This window comes from Pantherophis guttatus, chromosome 2, assembly GCF_059756535.1.
Source record: "Pantherophis guttatus breed Tessera chromosome 2, ASM5975653v1, whole genome shotgun sequence".
Taxonomy (NCBI): Eukaryota; Metazoa; Chordata; class Lepidosauria; order Squamata; family Colubridae; genus Pantherophis; species Pantherophis guttatus.
The window spans coordinates 267,121,692-267,147,165 of record NC_142064.1 but is presented as its reverse complement, the minus strand read 5'-3'; the positions used below and the strand labels follow the sequence as shown (position 1 = coordinate 267,147,165).

General features: G+C 44.0%; 1 protein-coding gene across 4 annotated transcripts in view; it reads right to left on the bottom strand.

Annotated features, from left to right (window-relative positions):
• Positions 1 to 14,488: 14,488 nt before the first annotated feature.
• Positions 14,489 to 25,474, bottom strand: part of LOC132711716 (uncharacterized) — a 34,446-nt gene continuing 23,460 nt past the window's right edge. For all 4 annotated transcript variants that reach the window (XM_060691327.2, XM_060691324.2, XM_060691325.2 and 1 more), the window contains exon 2: positions 14,489 to 23,562. In XM_060691327.2, coding sequence (XP_060547310.2) covers positions 20,582 to 22,972 — 2,391 coding nt within the window. In that variant the 5' untranslated portion in view covers positions 22,973 to 23,562 and the 3' untranslated portion in view covers positions 14,489 to 20,581. The remainder of the gene's footprint in view (positions 23,563 to 25,474) is intronic.

Below are 25,474 nucleotides of genomic sequence, written 5' to 3'. Positions count from 1 at the left end.
TGAAGCTTTTCAAGCATTAGCTGAAGGTCATCTTTCACTTTGATCTTCGGCCTTGCCCCTCCCACTGCTTCTGATTTTGTAGTTTCTTGTGCTTTCATCTGGGCTTGCTGTACCTTTAATTCCTCTTGGCGTTTCTTTACTGCTCGAGTCTGTCTTTGATCCCTTGGCTCCTCTGTTTTGCCAAATAACTCCATAACTTGGGCAGAGCTCATAAGTTGTAATAAATCTTCTTCAACAATCGAAGCCCCTCCTTGAGCCTCTGTCTGAGCCTGGGTAATTTCTTTCACTCCCATTCTTGCTTCCTCTATTTCCTTTCTTAAGCTTCTGAAGATGAACTACATGCTGAGCCCTAAATGTTCATGAAGTTCTTGGAGAATTACAGAGTAAGAGTTGGAAGGAACCAACTCTCCAAGCAGAACTATATCATTCCAGTCAAATGGCTCTCCAGTCTCCTCTTAAAAGCCTCCACTGATGAACCTTGCACAAGTTGCAGAGGCAATTTGTTCCACTGATTAATTGTTCTCACTGACAATTTCTTCTTAATTCTAGGTTGGATTTTTATGTATACATAATTCTCCCCTGTTGCTTTTTGTCCTACTTTCAGGCATTTTGGGGAATAGGTCGACCCCCTTTTCTGCATCAGCCCCTCAATTATTGAAAGACTGCTATCATGTCACCCTTAACCAACTACTGTTTGTATGGTAAGAAGATTGTTGTATCACTGGACTGATTTAACTGGCAAAGACTTGGATTGATTTAAAGACTATGAGATTGTTTTTCACTATAAAGTAAACTTTTGATAAACCAGTTTGCACATCTCTTATTCATTGCTCTCAGCAACGTTTCTCTGTGCTCTACACTCTGCTGGTTGGTAACACAATAACAATATCCTCAACATTGGTTATGGGCCCAGAGCCAACCAGAACTAACTAGGATTGTTAAGAGCTAAACTGAGAGTTAATGTGAATAGTACAAACTGTGTTTGTGATATACAATCCAAGTGAAGATGGCACTAGAACAAGCAGCAAATTTTTCCATGATAACCCGGCTGGATGGAACAAACTATGTATCCTGGTCTACAAAATGTAATCTACTTTTGCGTAGAGAAGGACTGTGGGACATAGTTAATAATCCACCGGATGTAACAGCATGGGATCCTGCTGATGAGGAAGATGTGAAGAAATTAGCCAAGTTTAACAGAGACAATGAACGAGCTCTTTGCATTATTGGACTAACACTGGGTGACCAGCAGCTTGTCCTTATTTGTGGTGAAGAGTCTGCTGCTGCTGTCTATTAGGGACAATACTAGACCCAAGAAGGGTTGTAATTTAGCTATATCCAGTTCAACTACTGATGTTAACCAGGATTGTTGGGTTGTTGACAGTGGTGCTTCTAAATCTATTTCTAGAAATAGAAAATTTTTTGTTAAAATGGAGAAGAGTAACCAACATGTTATACTAGCAAATGGCTGGAAGGTTAAGGTAGCTGGAGAGGGTGTTGCTCGTTGGTCATTTAGTAATGAACCATTGCCTATGTTATATATTCTTGGGTTAAAATTCAATTTATTATTTGTTAAATCATTATTGCAATTTGGGTTTACAGTAACATTTAAAAATGATAAGTGTTTTATTGAGAAAGATGGCAGGGTTGTTACTGCAAGTTTAGAAAATGATTTATTTATTTTAAGGGATAACCCAGTATTGGTGGCTAAGTCTAAGTCTGTTTATAAGAATGTTAAACCACATGATGAATGTATTCATCTGTTACACCGGAGACTTGGCATTTAAATTTCAGGACGTTAAAGAAAACAGTTCAGTTATCTGAAGGTATAAAACTACAAGCATGTAGTAAAAATCTGAATTGCAATGCCTGTAGTCAGCAAAAAAGTAGGGTAACACCAGCAAACCATGTTAATGGTTTTAAAACCAAAAAGCCATTAGAGGTAGTGTTTGTAGACCTAATTGGACCCAAAAAACCCAGCATAGGAGGTGCCTGCTATATTCTAAGCATGGCAGACCAGTATTCAAGATACGGATTCTGTTATCTTATGAAAACAAAAAGTGAAACATTCCAGCATATTAACAACTGGCTATGTTTTGTGGAAAGGAAACAGAAATTTAAGGTTAAATGCTTATTTACTGATAATGGTACAGAATTTACCAACCAAAGGTTGGAAAAGTTTTTGCAGGATGCAGGGATCCAGCATAAATGGTCTGCTCCGTACAGACGACAACACAATTCGTATATCGAGAGAAGAGGTCAAACATTACAAGCCATGACTAGAACTATGTTGGCAGATTCTGGTTTGCCTGAAAATTTATGAGGTGAGACTGTTATGTGTGCTAACCATGTGTTAAACAACGTGGTTCATTCCTCTACGGGTGAAATACCATTCACCTTATGGCATGGGAGGAAACCAAATCTTAGTTACTTACACACATTTGGAGCCCCAGCTTGGGTACATATTCCATCTAGTTTAAGGAGAAAGGATCAACAGAGAGCCAGAAAAATGTTTTTCGTTGGCTATGAATCAAATCATAGGTCTTTTAGATTTTGGGCACAGGGAACTACTAGTGTTTACTGTAGTGCAAGTGCTAAATTTCTAGAGCACGAAGGATGGGATAAACTAGAGCATGCAGATTATAGACATGATAATAATACTGTTAGTATAGAGCATCATATTCCTGATGATATTCCTGAGGATTTAGATGATGTAGAATCCTCTATCAAGGATGAAGAACAGGAAGTAGGTTTAGAGGAGGTAGTTTTAGGGGAGGAGTCAGATGAACCATCTGCAGTAAGTCCTGTATTACCTAGGAGATCTACTAGGGAAAGGCATCCACCTGATCGATATAAAGCAACCGTAGTTTGCCAGGTTAACATAGAACCTTCAAGTTATGAGGATATCAAGCTTTATCCTGAAAAGGAGCAGAATGCTTGGAAGGAGGCAATGAGTAAGGAAATTAATTCTTTAACTACGTTAGGTGTTTACGAAACTGTGAAATTGCCACCCGGTGAAAAATTAATAGGTTGTAGATGGGTTTACAAAATTAAGAAAAGCATAGATGGGACAGTAACCCATAAAGCTGGCCTTGGAGCTCAAGGTTTTTCTCAGACCGAAAAAGATTTTGATGAGGTTTTTGCTCCTAGTTTATGTGCTAGTACTTTAAGAACAATGCTAGTGTGGGCGGCTAAGTATAAATATAGTATTAACCATATAGATGTAGAGACAGCATACTTGCATGCTCCATTGAGACACACCATCTATATGAGGAAGCCTTTAGGGGTTGAAACACAAAACCACACTGATTGTTGGAAGTTAAATAAAAGCCTTTATGGTTTGAGACAATCAGGGTTTGAGTGGAACCAATGTATAGTTAAAGAGCTAAATAAGATCGGTTTTCATGAAGGTGTAGCGGATAAGTGTCTCTTTAAAAGAGAAAATAATAATGGGTTAGTATCATTTTTGTTATTGTTTACAGATGATATAGCTATAATAACTAAAACTGACAAGGAAGCCATAGATATTGTTAAACAGTTAGATATCAAATTTAAGATTAGAAATTTAGGAAATATTAGGCATTATTTGGGTTTAGATATCAATCAAACAGCTAGAGGTTATAAAATATCTCAATCTAGCAAAATAAGTCAAATGTTAAAACGTTATGGCATGGAGCTATGTAAGCCAGCTAAAACGCCTATGGCACAGGATTTTCAACAAAGTGAAATACAAAGTCCTAAATTTAGTAAGGAAATCTACCAGTCTCTTATAGGTAGTCTATCTTATATAAGCAATTGGTCGAGACCTGATATTTCATTTGGAGTAAACCAATTAGCAAGATATAATGCAGAGCCAACTGATAGGCATTGGCAGGCCGCAAAGCGTATATTAAGATATCTGAAAATGACGATGCGTTATGCATTGTATCTAGAACCTAACAATGATTTAGTATTGAGTGCATATGCTGATGCCAGTTTTGCTACTGATGTGACCACCAGAAAGTCCACATCGGGTATAGCTATCATGTTAGACAATTGTTTGATTGGCTGGAAATCAATTCGTCAAAAAAATATTAGTCTTTCTACTATGGAGGCAGAATTCTCATGTTTGTCACTGGTTTGTACTGATCTAACATATTACAAACAATTAATGATGGATATTGGTTTAAAGATGGATTATCCAATTGTAATACATGAGGACAACCAAGCTGCTATAAAAATGGCAACAAATTTAGCAGTTAAAACTAGAACTAAGTATACTGACATTAGGTATCTGAATGTTCGTCAGTGTATCCAAAGCAACATGGTTAAGTTGGAATATTGTATGTCGGAAGACAATATTGCTGATAATTTTACCAAAGCGCAAGGTGCTATAAAACATAAAACGTGTTGTGAAAGCTATGGATTAAGAATCTAAACTGTATATATTGACCTGTCCAAAGGGGAGAATGTTAGGATATGGTTTGAGCCTAACTATGTTGTCTAGGCAATATTTTTTATTTTATTTTATTTTATTTTGAATTTGTATACCGCCCTTCTCCCTGAGGACTCAGGGCGGTGAACAGCCAAATAAAAACATCAAATACAAATATTAAAATACAGTTAAAAATATATATATAAATTTGGCCCCATTAATTAAAACGATAAACAAAACAATTAAAAACACTTAAAAAGAATTAGGCCAGCCCGGCTTGTTGGAAAAAGAAGGTTTTAAGGGCCCGGCGGAAGGCACTGAGGTCATGGATTCTCCTTATCTCTGGGGGCAACTGATTCCAGAGGGTGGGTGCCCCCCACAGAGAAGGCCCTCCCCCTGGGGGTCACCTGCCTGCATTGTTTGGCTGATGGCACCCCGAGGAGGCCCTCTCTGTGGGAGCGCATGGGTCGATGGGAGGTCATCGGTGGCAGCAGGCGGTCTCGAATATAGCTAGGCCCTATGCAATGGAGCGCTTTAAAGGTGATAACCAACACCTTGAAGCGCACCCGGAAGACCACTGGGAGCCAGTGCAGTTCACGCAGGAGCGGTGTTACATGGGAGCGCCACGCTGCTCCCGTCACTACCCGCGCTGCTGCGTTCTGGACCAGTTGGAGCCTCCGGGTGCTCTTCAAGGGGAGCCCCATGTAGAGAGCGTTGCAGTAATCAAGGCGAGAGGTTACGAGGGCATGAGTGACTGTGCACAGGGAATCCCGATCAAGAAAGGGCCGCAACTGGCGGATCAGGTGAACCTGACAAAAGGTCTCCCTGGTTACAGCCGTCAGATGTTCCTCCAAGGACAGCTGCGTATCCAGGAGGACTCCCAGATTGCGAGCCCTCTCTGTGGGGGCCAAAGACTCGCCCCCAATAGTCAGTGATGGAATCAAGTTACTATATCGGGATGCCGGGAACCACAGCCACTCAGTCTTGGAAGGGTTGAGCTTGAGCCTGTTCCTCCCCATCCAGATCCGTACAGCCTCCAGGCACTGGGACATCACTTCAAGGGCATCGTTGGGGTGGCCTGGGGTGGAGATGTACAGCTGAATGTCATCAGCATACTGATGGTATCTCACCCCAAAGCCACGGATGATCTCGCCCAGCGGCTTCACATAAATGTTGAACAGGAGGGGCGAGAGGACCGACCCCTGAGGCACTCCACATATAAGAGGCCTCGAGGTCGACCTCTGCCCCCCTGCCAACGCGAACTGCGACCGGTCGGAAAGGAGGAGAACCACCGTAACATGGTGCCCCCATCCCCAACTCTTCCAACCGGTGCAGCATGATACCATGGTCGATGGTATCAAAAGCCGCTGAGAGGTCTAACAGGACCAGAACAGAGGAGCAACCCCTGTCCCGAGCCCTCCAGAGATCATCAACCAATATATGTGTACTGTAACTTTAATCTGTAAATGTATTATGTGACTTTAATGCTGAGTCATGCTGTAATTAGATAATGACTGGTTATGAGAGTATTTAAGCAAGGTATTGTAACATGTTCAGTTGCTGCTATGCTATGCTGCCATTGTGTATGAAGATGATGAGATGATGAAGCTGATATGATAAGCTACCATTGAGAGGAGTTGTTATCTGCTAATCATGGTTGGATGGATGCTATCATCGTGGTTTGTGAACCAGAGTGAGTTTGTTATTCTAACCAACTAATGTTTGTTTGGTAAGAAGATTCTGTAACTAGTGGACTGATTTACTGGCAAAGACTTGGAATTTGTTTAAAGACTATGAGACTGTTTTTCTACTATAAAGTAAGCTTTAGATAAACCAGTTTGCATATCTCTTATTCATTGCTCTCAGCAACGTTTCCTTGTGCATTTACTCTGCTGGTTGGTAAAACAACAACAATATCCTTAACAGATGACATATTAATTGGAGACCCAAAAATACAATTTAACTGGCTTTCTGAAATACAAAATGATTTATGTGTCTATGGATTGCAAATTGCCCTGGAAAAAATACAGCTGCACTCTCCTTATCTTTATTTAGGACATAAAATGTTGCAATCTTATTCTGCTCCAGCTTTTCCTTGCTTGAGCTTACCCAAAGTTATTTCCTCAGTTAATTTGCAACAATTGCTGGGCACCCTCAATTGGGTCTACCCATATTTTTCCCTGCCTACACATTTACTTAGTCCATAGACTTATTGACCAAAGGAAAACAGCCTGGAGACCTCATTATAATTCCGCCTGCAGCACTTGCTACAGTCAAGCAACTTAATGACATCTTGAGTACTCAGTTTGTGGATCATATTCCTCATAAAGATTGCCAGTTAGCTCTTTTGATATTCCCTACTAGTAAGCTACCTACGGGAGTATTGGCACAAAAAATATATTGTATTGAATGGCTTTATTTACCCCATACGCCATCCCAAAATGTTTTACCATTTATCCAAGCCGTTGCTGAAATTATAACCTTGGGGCGCACTCAAGCTTGTCGTAGAAATGGGACCGATTTAATGAATATTGTTCTTCCTATCTCGAAAGCTGATTTTCACTTTTGTTTTCAGAATAACTTATCTCTTCAGTGTGCTTTAACTATGGGGGTTGTATTGCATATCATTTGCCTAAAGATCCTCGGCTTACTTGTTTAATGACTTCCTCCTTTCCTGTTCGCCCACGGCTTTCTCCCTTTCCATTGTCGCAAGTTCTTACTGTTTTTTCCGATGGAGGGTGAATGAGAGGAGCGATTGCTTATAAGGATCCTCACAATGATACCTGGAAAGTGTCCTACACTGCAGTGCAATCCTCGCCACAACACTCAGAATTGTCTGCTGCTATCTTGGCTTTCCACACTTTTTCCCAACAGCCTTTTAATTTGATCTCTGACTCGCAGTAAGTGTGTCAACTTATTTTTAATCTTCCAGGTGCTTATATCACGCCCAGGATTGACCCCAATCTCATGGCCCTTTTTCTCACTTTGCAGCAACTGCTACAAGACCGGAAACATTTGTACTTTGTCTCCCACATACGCAGTCACTCTCCCCTTCCTGGCCCTCTTTCTGAAGGCAACAGTCACGCTGATGCTGTTGTTCATGTTTTACCTACTTTGTTCACAGATCCTTTTTTTAGTCATTCTTTTTTCCATCAAAATGCCAGGGGGCTGGCACAAGCTTGCCATATTCCACTCGATCAAGCCAAGCAAATTGTTTCATCCTGTCCCCAATGTTCTGGGGCATCCCCCTCGGGGGACATGGGAGTTAATCTCCTGGTTTCACCTCTAATCAACTATGGCAAATGGATGTTACCCATGTTCCTTCTTTGGCTCCCTGGAAATATATTCATTTATCGATTGATACCTATTCCGGAGCGCTTTGGGATATGCCTCAACGAGGGAAAACAGCTAATCATGTTATTTCTCATCTTTTTTGGGCCATTACGGCTTTGGGCAAGCCCTTTTCTTTAAAAACAGATAATGGGCCTGCCTATTCTTCACAGGGTTTTTTTTTTTTTTGCAATTTTGTACAACCTGGAATATTGTTCTTACTCATGGTCTCTCCTATAATTCAACGGGTCAAGTCATTGTGGAGCGTGCTAATCGGTCCTTTAAGGACTGCCTTCACAAACAAATAAAAAAGGAGGGCTCTCGGGTAACAAATTTGTCATGGGTAACACAAAAGTATTATTTACCTTAAATCAAGTGTGTCAGGGCGCTGATTAATCCCATTCTGCCTTTGGGATAATTGCACCTTGATTATGAGGAGTGGATCGAGACTTTTCCTTGCAAGCATACTTTAAGAAAACAAAACTCGAATATATATCTTCTAATAAACTCATTTATTTGTTATAAAGAAAATAAAACATCTAACTGTTCTAATTAGTTACATTTTGATATAAAGTTCGTGCCGGCTGCTTCTCAGCAGTCGGACTTCTTGGCAAGAGAAGAAAGAAAAGATGTGAAGGAATGTGGGTGGAGACACCTGCGCAGTTTAGCTTACTGATAAGGATTCTTGGCAAGCTACGGAAAGTCTGATAGTCCAGAAATGAGAGCTCAGCTGGTAAATAATTCAAAATATTGAACGAATATCAGGTACATCAACAAATAAGGCACATCTTCTTACGCAGATACTCGTGTTGAGCTGCTGGAAGTGGTTTGTTGAGCATATCAGCAATTTGATCATGTGTAGATACATACTGCATTTTAACAAAACCTTTTTTCACTAAATGTTTTATGTTTTGATAACAGATGTCAATGTGTCCGGACCTAGAACCTGTGAAATGTGATTCAGAAATATAAACCACCGATTCATTGTCTTCCATCACTGTGATCGGTCGGATCGGGTGTGTCCAGATATCTGTGATTAAAGCATCAAATCAAGTTAGAGAATTACATGCATCTGAAACACAAGCATATTCAGCTTCAGTAGATGAACAAGAAACAAAATTCTGTTTACGTACTTGCCAATAAACAGGACATCCATTTAAGAACATCATATAACCTGAAGTACTTTTACGTGATTTCTTATCACTTGCCCAATCAGAATCTGCATAACAACATAATTCTGCATAATCAGTATGTGTTGGTTCTAACAATAACTTCATGTGTTTAGTGTATTTTAGGTATCTCAATAATTTCTTAACGCATGTCCAATGAAACTGTTTTGCCTTACCTACATGTCGAGGCAAGAGATTAACACTAAGTGCAATGTCGGGTCTGGTCCAACTACTAATATACAACAGTGACCCAATGACTGAACGATAAAGTGTTTGATCCTCAAACTCAGGACTTTCTTCTTGTGTCAAGTTATGAAAATCTGTTTGCATGGGTGTCTTTGTTGTGTTAGCATCCTTCATGTTGCAGTGATGCAAAATTTGTTCAATTTTATCTTCTTGTGAAAGACTAAACCCCTTCTGTGTTTTTTCAATCTGAACACCTAAAGAAGTGCTAATATGACCCAATGATTTCAATGTGAAGTATCTCTGCAAAGCTTTGGCAAAAATTTCACTCATTTGCTTATTTGGACCAATATAAACAATATCATCAACATAAACAAGAACTATCTCATATGCATTGTTAGATCTTTTTGTGAACACGCACTCATCAGTTTCGGACTTAATAAAGCCCATTGAATTTAGTTTGTCAGTAAGACGTAAATACCACATTAAACCAGACTGCTTCAGACGATAAAGACTTTTGTTTAGAAACCAGGTATCCCCTTCTTGCTGTCGGAATCCTGGAGGACTTCTCACATAGATCTCTTCATCTAGGTCTACATGTAGATAAGCTGTGTCAACATCGAACTGGAAAACTTCTAAACCAAGGATAGTTGCTGTTGCTAAAGCAATTTTTACACTCTCAGTTCTGACTGTCGGTGAATAGGTATTTGTGTAGTCCTCAGGATAACATTGAGCGAAACCCTGAGCTACAAGTCTGGCCTTGTACAGTGACTCACTATTTGGCTTCTTTTTGATTCTGTACACCCATCGAGTGCCAATGACCTTTTTGTTTGCTGGAGGTTTTGCAGGTGTAAACACTTTAAGTTTCTTTAGACTGTCCATTTCAACCTGCATTGCTTCATACCATTCGTCTTGCTCTGAATCAGGAAGCTGCTTGATTTGTGTGAACGTATCAGGTGGAAGTGTAACATTGCAAATCAAAGGCAAGGGTGCTTTTGTCAGTTGCCAAGAATATCGTTGTGGAGGGATCCCTTTTGTGGCCTTCTTGGAACGTCTCGGGACAACTGTCCAGTCTTCTTCTGCTTCATCCTCATCCTCACATTCGTCGCTAGCGTCAGCATCCGTGGCTTGCGAAGACGGAACATTGAGTTGAGAAGAACTAGTGGAATCTTGATCATCAATCTGTGTAGCATCAGCAGTTTCATCTCTAGGAAAATAAACTCCAGGATCATTGGAATGAATCCTGGACCAGTCAACATCTTCCTCAAAATTAGCAGATTGGGAAATCACAATTACATGTTTAGAGTCAATAAATTTGCTCCATTTTGAATTATCATCAATACCCGTAAATCTCAGTCTCTTTGCTGCTGGACCTCCTTTTCTTCTTTGAGCTAAGGGAATGTTCACAATAGTGTATGAACCAAAAATATGGATGTTTTTAAGATCGGGCTTGTAGCCATACAACATGAAGAAAGGAGTCTGATTCATTACACTGCTGCAAGTACGGTTGACAATGTAATTTGCATATTTTATAGCTTCACCCCAGTATATCATATCAAGGTTGGCGTCTTCTAGGAGACAACGCATCATGGTTTGCAGGACTCCTTGTCTTCTCTCTATGACCCCATTATGAGCCGGTGTGTAAGGGGCCGAAGTCTGATGAAGAATTCCATTCTTACGCATCCAGTCCTGGAAACGCTGAGACATGAATTCAGCACCACGATCACTCTGGATTCTAGCGATGCGAACTTGGTGTTGGGTAGTAACAAGGGCTGCAAAGTCTTTAAAGAGCTGAAAGGTCTCAGATTTTTCTGAGCCCCCCTCATTTGTGATCTTATTTCGGAGGGAGGTGCAGACCTGGCAGGTATTACGGAGACCTGGTTGGGCCAAGAGGGGGGGGTCCCCCTCGTTGAAATGTGCCCGCCAGGTTTCCGTGCATTTCATCAGCCAAGGGCCCAGGGGAGGGGTGGGGGAGTGGCGGTGATTATTAGGGAAAGTCTTTGTCCGAGGGAGACCACTGTTCCTCAGATAGCCGGATGTGAGTCCCTTTGTGTGAAGTGGGGCCGTGGGGTGCAGATGGATTTGCTGACCATGTACCTGGCTCCCTGCCACGTGGCAGCGACCCTGCCCGAGCTACTCGACGTCATTGCCGGGGTGGCAGTTGATACCCCCAGACTTATTGTCATGGGGGATTTCAACCTTCCATCTGCGGGTGAGGCGTCAGAGGTGGCTCGGGAGTTCATGGCTTCCATGACGGCCATGGACCTGACCCAGGTAGTTCAAGGCCCCACTCACATAGGGAGACACCCTCTGGACTTGATTTTTATCTCTAGTCAGTGGTTGAATGATCTTGGTAGAGGGGATCTAGACATCAAACCCTTGTCATGGACAGATCATTCGCTCCTCCACTTGGACTTTGCTACTGCTTTCCCCCACCATAGGGAGACGGAACCGACCAGATGGTTCTGTCCCAGGTGCCTGATGGACGCCGAAAGGTTCCTGACGGAGCTTGGGCTGTTTCCTGAGACTCTGACACACGATTCGACTGAAGAGCTGGTGGCCGCCTGGGAAAGGGCAGCCGTTGGAGCTTTGGACCGCGTCGTGCCTTTGCGGCCTCTGACCCGATGCTGATCTCAATTGGCTCCTTGGTTCTCTGAGGAGCTGAGAGAGATGAAGCGTCGGAAAAGACGCCTAGAGAGCATTTGGAGGACTAGTCAATCCGATTCCGACCGGACACAGGTGAGGTCTTATATCAAGACCTACCTAGTGGTGATAAAAGCGGCAAAATCTAACCATTATTCCGCTCTTATCGCATCTGCAGAGAACTGCCCAGCCGCCCTGTTTAGGATGACCCACTCCCTTCTTCGGGGGGGGGGGGAGTGCGGGAAGATCCCTTGCAGGGTCGTGCTGAGGATTTTGTGCAATTCCTGCACGATAAAGTCGCTCGGATTCGGGATAGCTTGGACTCCGATTGGACGAGTCCACGGGAGGAGACGAGGGCAGGTCTTGAGAATGTTATCTGGGAGGAGTTTGATCCTATGGCTCCCGAGGATGTGGACAGGGTTCTGGGTAAGATTAGTGCTGCCACATGTTTATTGGACCCGTGTCCCTCCTGGTTGGTACTGGCCTCCCGGGAGGTTACATGAGGCTGGCTCCAGGGGATTATAACTGCTTCTCTGAGCGAGGGTGCCTTTCCTGCCGCCTGGAAAGAGGCGGTAGTGAGGCCCCTCCTCAAGAAGCCTTTCCTGGACCCGGCTGAATTAGCCAACTACCGTCCGGTCTCCAACCTTCGTTTTGTGGTGAAGGTTGTTGAGAGCGTGGTGGCACGACAGCTTCCCCAACACCTGGATGAAGCTATCTATCTGGACCCGTGCCAGTCGGGCTTCAGGCAGGGGTACAGCACAGAAACGGCATTGGTCGCGTTGGTGGATGATCTCTGGAGGGCTCGGGACAGGGGTTGCTCCTCTGTCCTAGTCCTATTAGATCTCTCAGTGGCTTTTGATACCATCGACCATGGTATCATGCTGCAACGGTTGAAGGGGTTAGGAATAGGGGGCACCGTTCTGCGGTGGTTCTCCTCCTTCCTCTCCGACCACTCGCAGTTTGTGTTGGCAGGGGGACAGAGGTCGACCTCGAGGCATCTCGCATGGGAAGTGCTGCAAGGGTCGGTCCTCTCACCCCTCCTGTTCAACATTTCTGTGAAGCCGCTGGGTGAGATCATCCGTGGTTTTGGGGTGAAGTGTCATCTGTACGCTGACGACACTCAGCTGTACATCTCCACCCCAGACCACCCCAACGATGCCCTTGATGTGATGTCTCACTGCCTGGAGGCCGTGCGGGTCTGGATGGGGAGGAACAGGCTCAGACTCACCCCTTCCAAGACCGAGTGGTTGTGGCTTCCGGCGTCCCGATATAGCCAGCAGGTGCCATCGCTGACTATTGGGGGTGAATCTTTGCCCCTCACAGAGAGGGCTCGCAATCTGGTTGTCCTCCTGGACGCACGGCTGTCTTTAGAAGAGCATATGACGGCCGTGGCCAGGGGGGGCCTTTCATCAGGTCCGCCTGATTCGCCAGTTGCAGCCCTTTCTGGACCGGGACGCCTTGCGCACAGTCACTCACGCCCTTGTTACCTCCCGGTTGGACTATTGTAATGCTCTCTACATGGGGCTCCCCTTGAAGAGCACTCGGAGGCTCCAACTGGTCCAGAATGCGGCCGCGCGGGTGGTTATGGGTGCAACCCGTTGCGCCCACATGACACCCCTCCTGCACGAGCTGCACTGGCTCCCAGTGGTCTTCCGGGTGCAATTCAAGGTGTTGGTTACCATCTTTAAAGCGCTCCATGGCACAGGACCCGGGTACCTTCGAGACCATCTTCTGCCACCAATAGCCTCCCACTGACCAGTCCACTCCCACAGAGAGGGTCTCCTCAGGGTGCCATCGGCCAAGTCATGTCGGCTGGCGACACCCAGGGGGAGGGCCTTCTCTGTGGGAGCCCCAGCCCTGTGGAATGAACTGCCCCCGGAAATTCGTAAGATTTCTGACCTCCGGGTATTTCGCTGCACACTCAAGACCCTATTGTTCCGCCAGGCTGGGTTAGCAACATAATTTTAAATTGGATGTTTTAAATTTTGGGGCTTTTAAATTAAGCCAAATTTATTTAATATTTTTAAATTATTTTAAATTGATGTCTATTCTGTTTTTAAATAGGCTGTACACCGCCCTGAGTCCTTTGGGAGAAGGGCGGTATAGAAATAAAATTATTATTATTATTATTATTATTATTATTATTATTATTATTATTATTATTATTATTATTATTATTATTGTTATTATTATTTCATAGGATATCCATATCCATATCTAGAGTAATTATCAACAATTGTTAGGAAATATTTACTACCACCAAATGATGGCAGAAAAGGACCAACTATGTCAGTGTGAACCAAATCAAAAATGCGTGTTGACGCATTTGGGAATAGCACGTTTGGGAATGGCTGCTGCTTTGGATTTGGCCTTTTTGCAGACAGCACAATCAAAAACATCTTATACCCCTTTAGATCCAAATCTTTTGTGAACTCCGGCATCTTCCTAAGAACACGGAAACTGGCATGCCCCAATCTTCTATGCCATTTATGGATACACCTAGAATGCAAAGGTTTACCAGTTAGTGAATTCTCAACATTAACAGTTTTATGAGGAACCTCAGGCTTGCTCTGAGCAACCTGTTTCCCAATTTTCTTTTTGTTGGCTTTAGGAGCCTTTGGAATAGCAACAGGATCTCTCTCTGGAGCATCTCTCTCTGGGCCTGTGCTCCCCCTTTTTGGAGTTTGTATACTTGCCTGTGTTTGCGGTTTAGGCTTTGGCTTTAAGTAATAAACACCACCAATTAATATGGTTTCAGCAACAATATCTCCATCTTTAATTATGTAACTTGCTTTCTCAAGGTGGTGAACCTGGAACTTTAATGCTCTAGACAAGTAACACTGACTAAGCAAATTACTGGTTGCTGTTGGTATATAATAAACATCAGGAATGAATGCATCGAGCTCTTCAACATAAACAGTTCCTTTTCCTTTGACCTGACAAGGATGATTGGAAAAAGAATAAAGTTCACGTAGTTCAGGTTCAGGCTCGTGCATCTCTGTGAACAGGTCCTTTCTGTAGGTAACATGCAAAGCTGCACCAGTGTCCAAAGTCCACAAGAGTCGTCTGTCGTACTCTGGTTGAGATTGTGGATCATTGGTTAAAGCCAATGTGGTGAGTGGAGCTTGTGGATCACGCCGGGGACCACGACGACTTTGTCTTCTGCCTCTGCCTCTGCCTCTGCCTCTGCCTCTGGAGTCTGTTCCTCTGGGCTGGTACGTGACGGGACCTGGAATTCGTTGGGGACAATTCCGGGTGGCATGTCCCACACGGTCACAGATGTAGCATCTTGGCATCCTTGGAGCATAGGTCCTTCCTCGGAAGGGGCGCCTAGCTGGAGCTCTTGATGCGGGTGGTCCTCTCAAGAGTGGAGTAGCTAACATGAGTGCTTCTTCTTCAATTAAAAGTCTGCATTCATTGTCCACTGTGCGTTGAGCAATAGGGACTTAGTTAATCTTTGTAATGGCATCTTTCCATTCATAATTCAATGAGTTAATGATAATGCTGATCATTTGAATATCTTCAATGTTATATCCTCTTTTCTCAATTCTCTTCTCAGTCCTTTCAGTTTGGTCAAATGTCCTCCAATTTATTCACCAGGTTTCAATCTCGAACCATGGAATTCAGACATGAGCAAACATGAAGATTCAATTGAAACAGGCCTGTAGCAATTTTCCAATTGGGCCCAAATTTGTTGGGCTGTTGCATCAGACGAAAATGTAACCTGCAGTTCAGTATCCATGGACATCAATAATGTTGTGCAAGCTTTAGTTTCTAAATCTCTTATTGCAGGAGACCATGGCTGAGCAGAGGGATTAAAGATCATACAGTGAGTACCTTCTCTGCGAAGTAACAATCCAATCTCACTGACCCAGGCCTTATAATTCTGTCCTGACATCTTTAATTTTGACTCACCAGCTAGTGGAGCAACAGAAGGTGCCTGTTGAGGAATGTGCATTTGAGGTGCTGGCTGTGGAAGTAAAGGCACTTGTTGCGCTGGAGGTGGACCAGGAGCTGGCCCTGGTTGTACAGCTGGAGGCACGTGTGCATGCATTTGTGGTTGAGGCTGTTGCACTGGAATCTGCTGTGTTCCAGCTGCCATTTGTGCTCGAGCTGCAATATTAGCGTGACCTGCTGGAGATGCAGTCATTGGCCTTTGCTGCATTAAGCTTTGTTGTGTTCCATCTAAGAGGACACCAGCACCACCAGGGGGTGCTGGAGATTGAGCCTGTGGAGACACTTGTTGCATTGCAGCCTGAATATCTGAGTGAGTTAGAGACATGTTTGCTAAAGTCTGCTGTAATAGTTCAAAATGTTCATGTAGGCTGCAATGCCTTTCAGCTTTCTCTAGTAAATTACTTTTGCCAGCAGATGGTGCTGCACCTTTAGTTTCGGGCAGCTCAGATAATCTCTCTGCTGATGTGGCACTTTTAATCTTAGAATAGGAGTGATTATGTAAGACATGTGACGTGTGCACAGCTCTCTGTTCTGATTGGCCTGACACAAAATCCACCAGGGGGAGTGTCTTTGGCTCCGAAGAAGAAGGAGCCAAAATGGCGCTTTTAGAGATTTTGAAGTCACGAGATTCTCCCTTATCTTGCTCAAGCATAAATAAATCCATTTTTGGCTGGGATAGCTCCTGTTCATAAAATTTTATATGGTCACAATAGGCTTTTATAGCCAGCTCATCCAGGGCGAGCTCAGAGCTTTGAGGAGAATAATGAATTATTTCTCTTTCTGCATAGGAGGGAAAATGCTGGGCAGTTTGTGAATGTTTTGGCCTTGCACCAAGCGTTACAAAAACAGAAGGCTCTGGGAGGACTGTTTGAGAGCATGCATATTCAGAAGGAGACGCTACTGACCTCAGTTGTAGCCCATTATCTTCAAAAGCAGTTTCTCTCTTATCTCTCTCCTGATGCCTTTTTAAGAGCATTTCATCTGTTTCTTCTCCTCCCACGGTTCCCACAGCTTCTAGTTCCAGGCGTGTGGCTGTAGCAAGGGGCTCGAAGTTTGAAATCCTCCTTTCTGCCTCTTCTTCGTAGGAGAGGTTGAAATCATTAATAGGGAATGCTCTGAGTTTCATTTTGCCCTTTTTCTTCTGTTTCGGCATCTTAGCAGACAATTAATTAGCATTCCTTGGTCGCAAAAAAAATATCTGTCTAATTAGCCTAGAGGTCTTATCAAAGTAGTGAGCAAGGAAAAAGCCATAAATCAATCATCGTCCTGCTACGAGGTGTCAGGGCGCTGATTAATCCCATTCTGCCTTTGGGATAATCGCACCTTGATTATGAGGAGTGGATCAAGACTTTTCCTTGCAAGCATACTTTTAAGAAAACAAAATCCGAAGATATATCTTCTAATAAACTCATTTATTTGTTATAAAGAAAATAAAACATCTAACTGTTCTAATTAGTTACATTTTGATATAAAGTTCGTGCCGGCTGCTTCTCAGCAGTCAGACTTCTTGGCAAGAGAAGAAAGAAAAGATGTGAAGGAATGTGGGTGGAGACACCTGCGCAGTTTAGCTTACTGATAAGGATTCCTGGCAAGCTACGGAAAGTCTGATAGTCCAGAAATGAGAGCTCAGCTGGCGTTCCTAGGGACTGAGCACTGCCCTTCGCCCAGGACACCAGCCCTCTCATGCTCAGAGCCAGGGGCAGGACCAAGGCGCCATCACAGATCTAAGGCTGGTCACGGTCCAGCTTGGATGGCTGCTGCCAGGTGGCAAATCAGTGCTGCACCTGCGCCGACACCTCCATGCTCCTCTCGCTGGCCTTTCCCTGGGACTGTCTTGCCCCACGTGGGAAAGCCACGCTGCCAATCTCTCCCCCTCCCCTTGCCCCTTGTGCATGTAGGGAGGAAGAGGTGGGAAGGAGAGGGCATCGGACTCTGGCCGCTTTTGCCTGCCAGCATGCCATGGACGGTAAGAGGTTGCACAGGGTCTGGGGCGGGGGGATGTGGAAGGCGAACGACGGTTTGCCATCAGACATGGAGGCTACGGAGGGGAGGGTGGACAAAAAGGGAAGCTCTGAATTTTGATCCCTTCCCTTGTTGTTGCCTCTGTGCCTGATGGATCTCTGTGTGACTCTCAGCTCACCTCTCCGACCCGTGCACGTGCGCGCATGAGCACGTAAGGTCTCCCCCCTTGCAGCCCGGTGCTGTGACAATGGAGAGGAAAAGATCAGGAGAGTCTGGGTGCTGAGAAAAAGAAACAAGCATTACAAAAAACAGCTTTCGTTAGCTTGCACTTTGCATCCTACCATCACAGAAGTTTGTTTGAGTGAGTGTCAGGGGTGGGTTCTAAAATTTTTGTACTACCAGTTCTGTGGACGTGGCTTATTTTGTGGGCGTGGCTTAATAATTGTCATGTGACAATTATTTAGGATTTAGCAGAGATACTGGTCTACGAAGCTTTTAACTGCTTGCAGAGCTTTACTGATCTACCCATTTATTTTTTGCAGGCACCGGTCTACTCATTTGTTTTCTTTTACCACTGATCAGCTGTAGGGCGGCCCTTTGAAGCCCCTGGGCAACAGTTTAAACAGTTTTTTCTCTCTCTAGCCATCAGCTGGGACTCAGGAGGCAGCAATAGATTGGGGGTGTGGCGAAATAAAACGTAAGAATAACGCGGGGGGGTGGGGGGGCGCGGGGGGGCAGAACCGGTTCAGTGACATCATATCATCACCGCTACCAGCTCGGGAGAACCGGGCTGAACTGGGAGGAACCCACCACTGGTGAGTGTGTGTTTGTGTGGAGGGGGGTGGGGCAGGTGGAGGTGTCTCACTCACTTGCACTCACTCACTTGCAGCCTACAAGCTCATGGTAGGCTGAAAGCTAACAAAAGCTGTTTTTTTGCAATGCTTGTTTCTTTCTCTCAACCCCCAGCCTTTCCCGATCTTTTCCTCTCCAATATCACAGCACTGGCTGGGCTGCAAGGGGCACACACACACACACACACACACACACACACACACACACACACACACACAAACATACACGTGCACGAGTCTGGGAGCTGGGAGCTAAAAACCATGCTGAAGCAATGATGGGGGAGGGGTCAGTATGGGAAGCCTTTGTCGGGAGCCTCTTGGCAGCTTAAAAAAAGAAAGGAAAGGAAAGCGGGAAGGGAGGGAGGGAGGAGTGAGTGGCAACTTTATTAGCAATCCAAGTTAACATTGGTATTCTTGAATTGTGAGCTCGCAGGAAAGTATCCCCTCCTTGTGTGTTGCAAGCAGCCATTTCCAGTGGGGAACTTGTTGTTCGGTAACCATTAGGTTCCTGTAATACACATATGGCCTTTTGTATTTGTACAACACACATATATTGTACCTTTATATCTGTAACACAAATATGCCTTTGTATTTGTATCACATATATTATATGCCTTTATATTTGTATCTCCTGTAACAAACATATGCTGTTATTAGGCCTCTGTAAGGTGTCTGGTATTTGTCAAACATATGTTCCTGCCATTTGATCTGAACCCATATCAATCTTCTTCCTGTTTTTCTTATGCCATCTAAGAGCATGGTACTTATCTCAGTTGGAACTGCAGACATCATACGAGGGATAATTTTACACTTCAGCCCTAACTTACACCTTTGATTATACAGATCAATTTATTTCTCGGATGATGCAGAACCAGGAGCCAAATGGCCAATTGAGAGAACAAAGGAATGCTCAAGGAAGAGATAACGCTAATTGGGAAACTTCTATTCCTTTGCAGGGCAACAAGGAATACACAAACCTGAACTAGGAGGCCAGAATTGGGTACTAAACTGATGTCTCTGAGGGTATAAAAAGGACGCCTTACCTTCCCCAAGGTGTGGCTATCTCCTCACATGCATTGTATCTGTATGTTCTGGATATAGTCCCACCCAGTATTTTGTTTCTGGCCATAAATAAAATCTGCTTCTTTTTGCAAGCCTCGTCTTGAGTCTCTCTTTTTGGCATTCTGGTGACTCAAGTACATTTTGGGACCTTACAGTACATAAAAAACAGAGGAGTTCTGATCAACTATCACAACCAACATTTTGACAAGTTTTGCTGTTGTCTGTGGACTCTCCCACTAGATGCAAGCACCGGATAAACTGAGCCTGGTTTGTTTTCAGTCTTTGGCCACAAAAGGAAGGAAGGAAGGAAGGAAGGAAGGAAGGAAGGAAGGAAGGAAGGAAGGAAGGAAGGAAGGAAGGAAGGAAGGAAGGAAGGAAGGAAGGAAGGAAGGAAGGATTATAATAAGAGGGAGTCAGATTCTGAGGAAAGTCCTACCTTAGTATTTGGCCACCAGCTGCCCTTCTGCCCTTTCGCTAACCCCTTGTCCCCTCCTCCTGACTCTCCTGGTAGTCTCCCATCCTATTGCTGAGGATGCTTTAGTTACAAAGTTTGGGCTCCTCGCATGGAGAAGGAGTGGCCCTCCCTCTGACACACACACTTTGCCCTCCTGCATACACCATGAGCAATGTGCCCATGGACAGCGAGCATAGCAGCAGCCTTGAGGAGGAGGTAAGCACAGCCGGGCACCCACTGGGGGAAGCAGGGCTGGGCTGTGGGGTCCCAGTGCAACGGGAGCTTGAGGGCCAGGCTGGGCGCTTATGCTCCTAGGATTCTGGGCAGCCTGCACTACTGCCAAGGGGTCCTTTGCGTGGCCTGAGAGGGATGAGGAGAACAAGATTTTTGGCGCTTAACATTATCTCACCTTCCTCTGCTGGAGACAATGGATCCCCCCAGACCTGCCTGGGCCACCACAGGTGCCCCATGACACAAGAGATGTCGAGCTCGCCATGTGACATCACCCCACCACCCCCACCCACAAGATCAACCACAATCCTGATGCGGCCCTCAATCAAATTGTTTGACTCTGCTGGTCTGGACACTCATATGGTTTCTCTCCTGTGTGAGTCCTCTGGTGGTTCACCAGGGAAGAACGGTAACTGAAACATTTCCCACAATCTGGACACTTGCATGGTTTCTCTCCTGTGTGAGTCTTTTGATGTTTCACCAGACTGGAATTGACACTGAAACCTTTCCCACACTCAGGACATTCAAAGGGTTTCTCTCCTGTGTGAGTCCTCTGGTGTATCACCAGGCTGGCATTCTGACTGAAACATTTCCCACACTCAGGACATTCAAAGGGTTTCACTCCTGTGTGAATTCTCTGGTGTTTCACCAGGCTGGAATTGTGACTAAAACGTTTCCCACAATCTGGACACTCATATGGTTTCTCTCCTGTGTGAGTCCTCTGGTGGATCACCAGATGGCAGTTATGACTAAAATTTTTCCCACAATCTGGACACTCATATGGTTTCTCTCCTGTGTGAGTGCTCTGGTGGATCACCAAGTCAGAACGGTAACTGAAACTTTTCCCACAATCTGCACACTTGTGTGGTTTGTCTCCTGTGTGAGTCTTTTGGTGTTTCACCAGAGAGGAATTGAGACTGAAGTTTTTCCCACAATAAGGACATTCAAAGGGTTTTTCCCCTGTGTGATTCCTCTGGTGGTTCACCAGGCTGGAATTCCGACTGAAACTTTTCCCACAATCAGAACATTCAAAGGGTTTCTCTCCTGTGTGAGTCTTTTGGTGTTTCACCAGAGAGGAATTGAGACTGAAGTTTTTCCCACAATGAGGACATTCAAAGGGTTTCTCCCCTGTGTGAGTCCTCTGGTGCTTCACCAGGCTGGAATTGTCACTGAAACCTTTCCCACAATGAGGACATTCAAAGGGTTTCTCCGCTGTGTGAGTCCTCTGGTGTTTCACCAGGCTGGAATTGTCACTGAAACCTTTCCCACAATCAGGACATTCAAAGGGTTTCTCCCCTGTGTGAGTCCTCTGGTGTTTCACCAGGCTGGAATTGTCACTGAAACCTTTCCCACAATCAGGACATTCAAAGGGTTTCTCCCCTGTGTGAGTCCTCTGGTGTTTCACCAGGCTGGAATTCTCACTGAAACCTTTCCCACAATCAGGACATTCAAAGGGTTTCTCCCCTGTGTGAGTCCTCTGGTGGTTCACCAGGTTGGATTTATGACTGAAACTTTTCCCACACTCAGGACATTCAAAGGGTTTCTCTCCTGTGTGAGTCCTCTGGTGTATCACCAGGTGGGAATTTGCTCTGAAACGTTTCCCACAATCTGGACACTCATATGGTTTCTCCCTGGTGTGAGTCCTCTGGTGGATAATGAGGTGGGAATTCTGTCTGAAACTTCTCCCATAATCAGGACATTCAAAGGGTTTTTCTCCTGTGTGAATCCTTTGGTGTATCACCAGGTAGGAATTCTGACTGAAGCTTTTTCCACATTCAGGACATTCAAAGGGTTTCTCTCTTGTGTGAGTCCTCTGGTGTTTCACCAGGTGGGAATTCTGTCTGAAACTTTTCCCACACTCAGGACATTCAAAGGGTTTTTCTCCTGTGTGAATCCTTTGGTGGTTCACCAGGTTAAAATGGTGACTGAAACTTTTCCCACAATCTGGACACTCATATGGTTTCTCTCCTGTGTGAGTCCTCTGGTGTATCAGCAGGTTGGAATTGAGAGTGAAGTTTTTCCCACAATCAGGACATTCAAAGGGTTTCTCTCCTGTGTGAGTCCTCTGGTGGCTCACCAGACTGGAATTTTGACTGAAACTTTTCCCACACTCAGGACATTCAAAGGGTTTCTCTCCTGTGTGAGTCCTCTGGTGGCTCACCAGGTCAGAACGGTAACTGAAATTTTTCCCACAATCTGGACACTCATATGGTTTCTCTCCTGTATGAGTCCTCTGGTGGTTCACCAGGTTAGAACGGTAACTGAAACTTTTCCCACAATCTGTACACTTGTGTGGTTTGTCTCCTGTGTGAATCTTTTGGTGTTTCAGCAGACTGGAATTGAGACTGAAGTTTTTCCCACAATCAGGACATTCAAAAGGTTTGTCCCCTGTGTGAATCCTCTGGTGGTTTACCAGGTGACAACGGTAATGGAAATGTTTCCCACAATCTGGACAGTCGAACGGTTTCTTTCCTGTGTGAGTCCTCTGGTGGTTCTCCAAGCTGGAATTGAGACTGAAACTTTTCCCACAATGTGGACATTGAAAAGGTTTTTCAGGACATTGAAAAAAAATTTGAGGACATTCAAAGGGTTTCTCTTCTGTGTGAGTCCTCTGGTGTATCACCAGGTGGGAATTTGCTGTGAAACGTTTCCCACAATCTGGATACTCATATGGTTTCTCCCTGGTGTGAGTCCTCTGATGTATCAAAGTTGCCATGCTTGCAAAAGCATTTACCACATTGGGAGCAGTTGTAGGGCATCTCTACTATGAGGATCCTTCTATGAATCGCAAGGGAGTTATTCTGACTAAAGTTTTGCCACATTCAGAGTATTTATATGGCTTTTGTTCAGTGTGGATCCTCTTGTGATTTGAACTCTTTACTTTTCCCACAATAGGCACATCTATGGAACTTTTCCATCATTGACATTCTTGAGGAGGTCAAAAATACGTGTGATTCCTTATTTTGTTGGTGCCTGCATTACTGGCTGCCATATGTGACTATCCAATTGACATTTTCTTCCCCACTGGCTTCCAGGTATTTCCCTCTTTTTCTGAACGGAAAAATGGTCTCCTTTGACCTTTTCAAGTAACGTGTTCTTAAATTCTATATAATCTACTTTTTCCAGCTGCAAATCTCTTCATGATTTTCTCTTTTCTGTCTCTTATCTGCTGATGAAGTAGATGAATTCTGTGGTTTTCTGAAGGAAATAGAAAATATTTTTTATTTCTGCTTCAATTTGCTTTGCTTTTCAGTGTTGCTTGTTATTCTCAGTTGTCCAGTGTGCTTATGTTGGCATCATCTTTGCCTGTAAGATTCAAAAGAAAGTGTAAGTTTTATAGTTTATGAAAGGGTTGCAGAAGATGTGAAAAAAAGAAGTACAGGTAATCCTTTAGGTACGACTGGCCATTCAACGACTGTTTGAAGTTACAACACTCCCCCAAATGCTAAATACGAATCTGCGCCAAAGTTCAATTTTTGCAGTGCCTCCCACCCCGGGAGTCCTTGACTCCTTCACTGCAGAGATGCTGCAGCATACCCACCCATCTATTTCCCTTCCATCTTGCCCAGTCAGTCCTCACAATCCCCCAGACCCCAGTATGTTGGCCTGCTTTGCAATATACTATGCATTCCTCCCCAACCCCACTCCCCCATCACCATTCACTTACTAAATTTCTGACGAGCTCAGGAAGTCATCTGGGCCACGTGGCATAATCAAGAAGAAGAAATATAAACTCTTTTGTTTCCATGGCAATCCTTTCACTCCAGCCAACATTAGTGATTTACCCTGTCTGAGGAGGAAAGGATTGCCATCGAAGCAAAAGAGATGAGATTTCTTATTTGCTCTACCAGCACAAAACTAATGTAAAGCTAGTGCTAGTGGGGCTAAGAAGAAATCATGCCTATTTTGCTTCCGTTGCAATCCTTTTCTTTCCAATCAGCATAAACTACTATGATTTCTTCTTAGCTACACCGGCACTAGTTTTATGCTGGCGAAGAGATCTAAGAAGTTATTTTTGTGGTTTACCCTGGCTGGGGAGGAAAGGATTGTCATTGAAACAAGAGATCATATGTCTTCTTTGCTCTATCAGCGCTAGCTTTACGCTAGTCTTACGCTGGTAGAGCAAAGAAGTAATCCCATCTCTTTTGTTTCCATGCCAATGATCCCAAGCTCAACAGCAAATCTACAGCAGAATGGCTGAAAAAGAAAAGAATCAAGGTTTGCAATAGCAAAGTCCAGACTTCACCCCAATTGAAATGCTGTGGTGGGACCTCTCGAGAGGTGGGCATAAACAAATGCCCACAAACCTCAGTGAACTGAAACAATGTTGTAAAGAAGAGTGGGCAAAAATTCCTCCACAAGAATGCAGGAGACTGTTTTTGGTCATACAGAAAACAATTAAATAGTATAGGATAGGTCAAAGCTTCTAGAGGTGATATCCAACAAGGTACTTTGGTATAATATTTTTTAGTAAACTTCTCCCAACTCCGAATTAAAATATTCCTTATATAGTGCCGAGTGAACCATTTACTTTGGGGGGCATTGTCCTGCTGGAGTGCCGCATGCCAACCTTGTTGCAAGTCGTGGCCTTCTATCCTAAGAAGACGCTTGTTCCTTAAAATAATCCATTCTTTAACCCAAACTAGTAAGGCGGCTAAATAATAATTCTCCCAGCATGGTAAACCAAGACCCCCTCTTTCTTTTGTCTCCTGCATCATTTTCTTTTTAATACGGGGTTTTTTCCCTTGCCATACAAATTTGGTTACTAACTGGTTTAGATCTGTAAAAAATTTATTTGATAGATTCGCTGGAGCTGTTTGAAAAAGAAAATTAAATGTTGGTAGAACATAAGATTTTATTGTTGCTACCCTTCCCAAGAGTGATAATTGAATTTTACCCCACTTATCAAGATCTTTCCTTACCTGAGTTAGTATTTTAGTATAATTATCCTCCTGGATGCTCGAGCATCTACATGTTAACCAAATTCCCAGGTACTTGACTTTACTAACTACTCTAAGTCCTTTGCTTCCACTAGATCCTGCTTGCCTTTCTCTGAGATATTCTTAGTTAAAATATTCATCTTCTTTTTATTAATTAACAGACCTGCTACAGCCCCAAATTCCTCAATTTTTTCCAGTAAGGATATGCCTGATTTTAAAGGGTCTTCCAAGATAAAGGCCATATCATCTGCGAAGGCCTGGGTCTTCTATGTCTGATC